Source organism: Microtus ochrogaster, chromosome 8, assembly GCF_000317375.1.
Source record: "Microtus ochrogaster isolate Prairie Vole_2 chromosome 8, MicOch1.0, whole genome shotgun sequence".
Classification (NCBI taxonomy): domain Eukaryota; kingdom Metazoa; phylum Chordata; class Mammalia; order Rodentia; family Cricetidae; genus Microtus; species Microtus ochrogaster.
In genome coordinates, this window is record NC_022015.1 from 50,322,074 (window position 1) to 50,331,047 (window position 8,974).

General features: G+C 36.0%; 1 protein-coding gene across 1 annotated transcript in view; it reads right to left on the reverse strand.

Annotated features, from left to right (window-relative positions):
* Positions 1–1,792: 1,792 nt before the first annotated feature.
* LOC113456534 (aldehyde dehydrogenase, cytosolic 1-like) overlaps positions 1,793–8,974 on the reverse strand; it is a 51,050-nt gene continuing 43,868 nt past the window's right edge. The window contains exons 6-8 of the mRNA XM_026781327.1: positions 7,495–7,659; positions 5,100–5,257; positions 1,793–1,871 (exon numbers count right to left, since the gene is read on the reverse strand). Of these exons, the coding sequence (XP_026637128.1) occupies positions 1,793–1,871; positions 5,100–5,257; positions 7,495–7,659 (402 nt within the window). The remainder of the gene's footprint in view (positions 1,872–5,099; positions 5,258–7,494; positions 7,660–8,974) is intronic.

Here is an 8,974-nt window from a genome sequence, read left to right on the forward strand (position 1 = left end):
TCCATTCAGGGTTCTGTTCTTCTGAAGCTATAGTTTTAACAGGAAATTTTAAATCTGGGCCAAACAACCACCTAATTTTCATATGTTGAATTTTTGTTTCTTTGTGTGTTTTTTTTCCTTTATTTTGTTTTTGGAATACTTGTATTTCCTTTTAAGGAGGAAAGAAACTAAAGATGGCTTGATTCAGGCTTTTCAGATTTTAGCAGATAATGGTTTTTTCTATTATTCAACGTTATCAATAAGCTTAAAAATTTTCAAGTGACCAGAAGCTGGGTTGAATCCATGTGTAGATACCACAGTAACTTATTAGAGTTCCATCTGAGGCCAATTTTTGAAATCATGATTTTTTTCCACCTGACGGATGATTTAATTTATAAGGACCACACTCAGTTGTGATCTGCATCACTTGGATAAAATCACATTACATGTATATAGGATCATAAAACCTATACACACACAGGTTTGTCAGGGAGCTGATTTCTGGTAATTTTCTACCTACTCTGTTCCTGATTCAGTTGCGTAGATAGCCAATGTCTTATTCTCCTGAGCAAATATTAATGCTGTATATTGGTAGTTTCTGTGAATAATTTAAACATTTGGAACTACGCCTTAAAAACCTCAAAAGCATGTTTTTCAACATAATTAAATAGCTTGACCAAGCTATCTAAAGTCCATTAAAATGTAGTGTTTTAATACGTAGTTCATACCAAAGAGACAGACAACTTAGTTCATAAATTTGACCAAGTTGCTTTCCATTGCATTTAGGGTTACTGGGACACTGGACACTCACAGAATTCTACATGTATTGTCACATCAAGGCTGACCTGAGTCACCTTCCTCAGAAATTTTGTATATATATAAAATTTTCATGCAGATCACAAGAGCATCTATCTCCTTAAATTTCTTCCTAACTAAGAAGAATCTATACATTACTGTCCCTGACTTCTAATTCTTCTGTATACAAATCATCCCATTGGCTCGTCATCAAGTGTTGATACTGACTAAGCAGATCTGAATGATCTCAGGTTAAGTCCGGCTTCTCATGCCAGACCACCCAATGCCTAAAACAGTATGAGACTAAGCTATGTCTGCTTCACCCCTGGTGTCAAGAGATGAGCCTTAATGAAGGTTCAGGGAAACACTTGCTATGCTGATTTCATAAATACAATCAAGAAAATAAAAATTCATCTGAGTTCACTATTTGGGATTCTTTAGAAACTCTGTTTTCAAATTCATTAATTCGGCTTTTCTGCCTTTGAAAATAACTCATAACTCTTGAAAGGAGTCATTCCAGGTAATTGTCTCAGTAATTCTCTGTGGACATTTTGCAGCAAATACTTTATTTAACAGATGCATTATAGTTATTAGGCAGACTTCACTAGGAGCATATCAGCTTGAGATAAGTCAGCTTTTAAGTTATTCAAGTGGTATATTCAAATATCTTGAGTGTTTCGATATTTATTTTCATTCATCTCAATGTTACCAGTTTACCATTTTTCCTGCTTTCTGAAAACAGCTTCTATTTCCATATAACATAGGAAATCCTAAAAACAGGCAACAATTTATTTACCAAGGTACTGTACTTACCATGGCCCTGAATAGGTAGTAAAATCATAAGTATATTCCACCTGCTGTCTCTTTTCCACACTTAGGAAATACTTCCAACATTTAAAAAACTATTTGTTACTAAATATAGGTGGAGTTTACCCCCAAAGGAGTGAAAACAGAACAGTTTCCTGGGAGCGGCAATTCTTATCACAAAATATGTATGCATTGTAATATAAAGTTTAGCTTACATTTCTCGCCCATTTCCAGACATCTTGAATCCACCAAAAGGACACTGGACAGACATAGCCAAATAGCAGTTCACCCTAAAACAAAGAAGAGGTGGCTACTGTAGATAATACTTAGTACATCCCTTAATCTCTAAGCAGAAAGTTTAAAAGTTCAGAAATTTCCTTAAGAACTCCATTACTTTGATCAAGTATGGTCACTTAGATTAAAAGCGACACTATAATCTAGAATGCAAAAAGCATCAGTATATATTACCTAGAAATAAATGACAAAACGATGAGCATGAATTTGTGTGAGTTTGTGTGTGCATGTGTCGCGAGCACTCACATCCTGTCAGTTTGAATCATAACAGAGGGAAGAATGAATATGTCAGAAAAGGAGGTGTCTGAGGCTGAGATTGAATGGAGTTCTTTAATGGCTTATATGTGTGAAGCTTTGTGGTAATCTTGAAGTTTATACATTTAGAAGTCTAAAAATCAACTTTCTCAGCAATTATTGTATGTGTCAATACTTTTTTCATTTGTTTCATTCATTGATAAATAGACAGCCTAAACAGAAGTGCTGGCAGGAATTGGGCCCATTTATCAATCTGGTAACCAGTTTTTAGAAATATTTTGAAGATATTTCTAACAAACACACAGTAAAAAGTGTAACTATAAAACTTAGAGAGAAGGTCATTGTAGATCAAGGCAATGTAAGAGAGTGATTGGAGGGCAGTTCTACAGGCTGTGAACAACTATTTTAATGTGAATGCAAGAGAATAATGTTCTATATTTTATAGAGCTGCTATTGACCTCTGACAGATGATTTATAAAAATACATGGTACCCAGTAAATCTTTAGCAAATGTAGACTGTGAATATGTATGAGTTAGTAGCACTCAATTTTCCAGTACTTTTATCATAGAAAAATCTATGTTGATCATCGGTTATACTAACTAGATGGGATTAATTTCCTTTAAGAGACTTTGAAAGAAATGGCACTATAAGAAAAAAAAATCAGGCTTTTGAGCTCCTGTGCTTAATGCTGATTGTATATTAAGGTTTTATGGCAGTTTTAACATGTTTCATTGAGTAAAAAACACTACGATCAGAGTAAACCCCAGAGACATGGTGATTGAGATGTCTGATTCTCAGCAGCATCTCGCATTTGGTAAACCCCAGAAACATAATTGAGCTGTCTGATTCTCAACTGCATTCCTCATTTGGTTGTAGAGATAAATTTTTCATACATCTAATGTGTTCACATGAGTGTATATGTATGTGTGTGTGTGCATGCGTGTGTGTGTGCACACGTGCCCATGCATGCGTGGGGAAGATACATGGAAGCCAGAGAAGAGATAAAGGTGAAGTGTTCTATTTTTTCTTTTTGTCAGGCCTCTCTTATCTTTCAGGTGCAACAATTTTGCTAAATTGCCTAGCCAGTGAAGTCTAGGGATTCTTCTGTCTCAGAGCACAGTGATAAGCTTCCAAGCACAGGCCACCATATCTTGCTTTTACATTGAAGCTTCTTACACTTGCACATCAAGTATATCCCTTGATAAGCAGTCTCTCTAGCCCCATGTTACAAGGACTTAAGCTCTCAATGATACAGGCTTCATGCTTCTTTTCTGAAATTCAGGGAATCAGAGGTGTTTCAGTTTGAGGGTTTTTTCAATCTATGGATTATTCAAATAGATTTTACTGGTCGAAAATCCATATTTGAAAATACAAAACTTGAAATACCCCCCTAAAATAAAAACGGTTTTAACATTATATTGGCATATTTCACAGCATTTGGATTTGTCATTTTAGTGTGAAGCTGGCTAAGCTCACACTAAATAGACAAATGTTGAGAGGGTGTTTTAGAGCGTATAGCTCTCACTCTGCTAATCATTGTATGCTCTTGGTAAGTTCCTAAATCTCAGCAAGCTCCTAGTATTTAATCACAGACAAGGTTTGAGATAACAAAGAGTAGTTGTTGAATAAGATAAAATGTTGAGTGTAAGAAATACATTACAATTTTGAGTCAGTGGTACTAGATGATGACTCTCACTTTGATAGGAGGAAAAGGTATTTCAAGTGAACAAGAGGGTCAAGAACTGCCTCGTTGTGTCCCTTAGGATGCTTTTCAGTGCCTAGTTTTCTTTAACTGGACTAGGTGAGAGATTGAAAATAGCTCGTGCAGCCGGGCGGTGGTGGCGCACGCCTTTAATCCCAGCACTCGGGAGGCAGAGGCAGGCGGATCTCTGTGAGTTCGAGACCAGCCTGGTCTACAGAGCTAGTTCCAGGACAGGCTCCAAAGCTACAGAGAAACCCTGTCTCGAAAAACCAAAAAAAAGAAAAAAAAAAGAAAATAGCTCGTGCTGTTTCCAGGACTGAGGGAAGGAAGGGAAGCTTGATGAGGAAAAGTTTGCTGAGGAGAAGATGGGCAAAGACTCAGTTTGAGAGGCACAGCCTGAGAATTTGTATTAAAGTTAAACTACAAAAATTAAAGAACGAACTAAGTCAAAAGCTAGAGAAAAGGCTGGAGAATTGGGTCAGTGTTAACAGTCCTTTCTACTCTTACAGAGGACTTGAGCTGGGTCCTAGTGCTGTGGATTACAACTAACATTCTACGACTTCAGTTCTAACAGATTGGATACCCTCTTCTGGCTTCTGAATGCTCCAGGCACTTATATGGTGCACAGACATACATGAAAGCAAAATACAAATGCACATATATTAATTTAAAAAATAATTAAATAGCACCAAGTCTATGGATGTAGACCTGTGATCCCAGCCTTTCAGAAGCGTTTTGCAGGAGGATGAGAAGTCCAAGACCAGTGTGGGCCACAGAGTGAGTTCAGGGCCAGATTGAGAAACTGAGCTCTTATCTTGTATTTAACAATATAAAGCAGAATAGGATGGAGCTCACAAGTAGAGCATATGCTCAGCTAATGTAACACCTTTGGTTCGATTTCAAATACGGTAAACAATAGTAATAGCAATAATGTGTAGTGTATATAACGTACCAATATACATTATCTAATATATAGTTAATTATAATAGAATTTTACTTTCATCTTCCTGTTTATATAGTAAAATACAAAGTGCCCTGGCATTATCTAATAATACATATATTGTATAAATCAAACAGCCATAAAATGGTCAATATTCTACATAAGTAATTTATAAAGCTGAAAGACAATAATTTGTTTTTATTTACAGAAACTATGTTTCTAACAGGTCATATAATTTCTAGGAAAGTTTAAGTCTAGAGGAGGGCAACTCAGCCTGCCCATTTGGCTGATACAGGAAGGGTACAGCTTACTTCAGATGCACTTACCACACTACCCCGGCCTGCAGAGCAGAAGAAACAGTGAGGGCCTTATCCAGGTCTTTTGTGAAGACTCCAGCTGCCAGGCCATAGGAGGTATTGTTTGCTCTCTTGATGACATCATCTATAGATTTAAACTTCATGATTTGTTGCACTGGTCCAAATATCTACACAAGAGTGACACAAGCACAGGTTAACACTCTACACACTGCATATGCTTTAAATACACTTCCTATGCTTTCTTAGAAGCCATTCTCCATGGACTAAGGCGTTGCCTCTCTCTTCAGACCTATGTGTAAGGATAAAAACAGATAGCCATTCATGGGAACCCAGAAACATGTTCTGATCTTGTGTGATTTTTCTCTTTGGAGCAGACACCAGTCATCATGGCAGTGTTTCTTCTTACACACTGTGACAGAGCTTCCCAAAATGTAAAGATTGAAGGACAAATCAGGAAACGCATGACTTGCTTGGAAACGTTTTAAATCCTAAATCTAGTTTTCTTCAAGTTACTGCACAAGATAACAAGACCTAGAAAGTAGTGCTTTGCTCTACATGTAACAAATAGACAATGATTGAAAACAATGTTTATGCCTTGAACACTGGTGTGTCATTGATTGCTATATTATCCATTTCATTATATTTGGATACTTTTTTATTATATATTATATGTTTATATTTTAAAACATATATAACATATATTTTATATTATATTATAAAAATATTTAAACAAAACAACACAAAAATTCTTAGCCAGATTCTACTAGTCACCCATCCATATATAGAATTACCAAAAAGTATAAAAGGATTTATTGCTGGAAGCCTAACTCCGGAACCTATACTAAACAAAACCTCTGGCAGTGGCTTGAGTTACAAGACAGGGAACGGAGGTCACAATTTGTCTAATCCAGGATAAGCCAGTATTTCATTTCTACTGGAATCTAGTTAATAAAAACCCACACACAAATCAGTCTGTATCTCATCCCCACTCTGAAGTAATAGAAAATACCTGAATTTTTCATATGGATACAAAACTACTATATTTTGGTAAGGTATTTATCAAAACTAAATAAAAGGCTTTTCTGAATGCTAGTACAATTTCCTGGGAAATGTGGACATGGGTTGACAAAATTCCTCAAGCATCAAATGGTTTTCTGGTTCCAAGTCAATTTGAGTGCCATGGGGCACTTAGAAGCCACTCATTGAAGGGTAGGGGCAGACCCTAGGGCTCTAAGTTCTCTCATGACCCTATAACTGGGAAGCATAGCAACGCAAAACTGTCAATGGGAAGCAGGTGGAGCAGGAAGACAGGGCATTTGCTCAGAGTTGCAGTAACTCAGCTGACTCAGTAAGGGCTCCAGGCTCCTATTCTGAAGCAGCAAATGAGGTATTCCAGTGAGCCACGATAGGAGCACAACAAATGTTTCCTTGAATGAAGATTATTTTCTGCTTTATAGTCCTTTGTAGAAATGTTAACCAAAATCTATAAAAGCAATAGGTCTGATTAAAGAAGCATTGACCAATAAGTGCAGAAATGCAAATGCAGTTGAGTATTGAATTGACAGAGATGTCCTAAGTGTGTTGCATGATCCACATATATTTGATTTTTATTTCTTATCTCTATTTCATCTCCCAGCAAAGTTGAATAGTTCCCCTTTCTCTTTATTTGTTGACATTATGGAGGTAAAGAAAATAACCTCTCAGATCCTCTGCCATATCAGGTACATTGAATGTTGAAATTATGAATGAGTGCCTTTTAGGCACTGTATCTTCCTATTTTAGTTTAGTACTCATATCTCTGCATATATTAAAAGTCCTCAAAGCCCTCATACTTGTGAAGTATATTAGCTATCATTTTTATCACAAAATAGTTCCTTTAATTATATGTTGAATATCTGAGCACCATCTTTATTGATGCTATCTAGAATGTGCTCCCCAGGACTCATCCTCACTTCCCTTACATAGCCAGTTCACTTTGTCTCTGTTGGCTGATATTTTTATGTGGACAATATAGATAATGCAGTGGATACTGTTCTGTGCCTGGCATATGTAGCACAATTTGTCCACATTTATTCCTATTTTTACAAAGGACAGGATCGTTTTCCATTCCTTTAAGGCTGTAAATTAAGCACCTATAAAAGCTGCTGTGAACTTTTTTCTGGGTTTGATATTAACTATTTGTAGCCCATTGCACTCCTCACTCGTTAGTCTTGATCACAAATTTATCTGCATCATCAAGCATTTCAGGGGAAAGCTACTCAAGGAGCTGAGGGCTTTAAGGGAACATACAGGTTATGCACAGAAGAACATGACAAGCCCAGAAATAAATAGAAATAGAAATAGAAATAGAAATAGAAATAGAAATAGAAATAGAAATAGAAATAGAAATAGAAATAGAAATTACCTCCTCTTTGGCAATGCGCATCTCGTCAGTAACATTGGAGAACACTGTGGGCAGAACAAAGAAGCCTTTGTTCCCCCAGCGTCCACCACCACACTCCAGTTTGGCTCCTTCTTTCTTCCCACTCTCAATGAGATCAAGTATTTTATTGTGTTGTTCCTTATCAATCTAATTGAAAGAAATAACAAGAAAAAGAGAGATAATAAAGATAATATATTGCAAATGAAGACTTCAAAGTGCCAGGATATTCATAAGAAATGCAGTGCTTCAGAATTGGTGACAGATACTCATCTAATTATTTGGTATGTTTTTTCTCATGAATTAGGAGAGAAACCCAAAAAAAAATATTTACATTTAGAGTAGTTAGGTAAGCATAGACATTTGGTGACATGAGAATATAAGAAGGTTTCATACAACTGCTATTTATTCACTTTGAAGAAAAACATGTCAATGATTGAACACATTTGTCTGAAATTTTAGTCCTGAGTGAAATAAAAGAGTGAAGTGAGAAAGGACTTTGACCCAGTTTCAGTGGGTATGCCACTCTAGAATAGATGGTCTTGACTGGAGAAGACCACGAATCTTCAGAGATAGTATCTGTGTATTCCTAAAGCATGCGTCTTTCCTCACATCCTGTTGGTACAATGCCAGACTTAGTAATTCAGATCAGTAGATTTTATCGCAGCTTCCAACAAGTTGTGCTTATCACCTTCGTGCTTCAAATGATGAATTATGTCTAAGCATGTGGTCAGTTCCCATAAGCATGAAATGTTTTAGCTACAAATTTGCAGAAAGATTTTTCTTTGGGCAACCAGTTCACAAATAATAATGTGCAGACTTATTATTAATTATGAAAGCATAACCTGAGTTTAGGCTTGTCCCACCAGCTCCTATAACTTAAATCAAGCCATTTATACTAATCTACATTTTGACTCATGGCTTTTTGCCTTTCTTTCATTCTATATGTCTAACTCTTTACATGTCTTTTGGCATCTATTAGCATAAATAGTGCACCTCAATTCCTCCTCTTCCTCTGTCTTCCAGAAAATCCCATATATCGTCCCTGTCTAGCTATTAGCCATTCAGTTCACAGCAATATACCTTCATACAATGTCCAAATATCACACATCATTTCCCCTCTTTCATCTAAATAAAAAGGAAAGGTTTAAATCCAATATAGTAAAACTATATACAATAGGAACAATTTTCAGGTAAGAATTATATTCACAATGTCCTGTCCATAGCATTTGACAAATTCAGAGAAAATATTCCATTATTTACTCTGTCTTGGTGATTCCAATCTTTTGTTCACCTAATTCACTTTCTATCATAACTTGTATTATCAACATAAAACTATATTTTTAGACCTCAAAACATTATCTTAGATAAACAACTTAAGCTTTGTTTCTCAACCTTATAAGCTTTATACCTCTTTTGTGAGTTTCTTTTCTGAATTTGGTAAAAAAGAAAACTGTAAAAATAA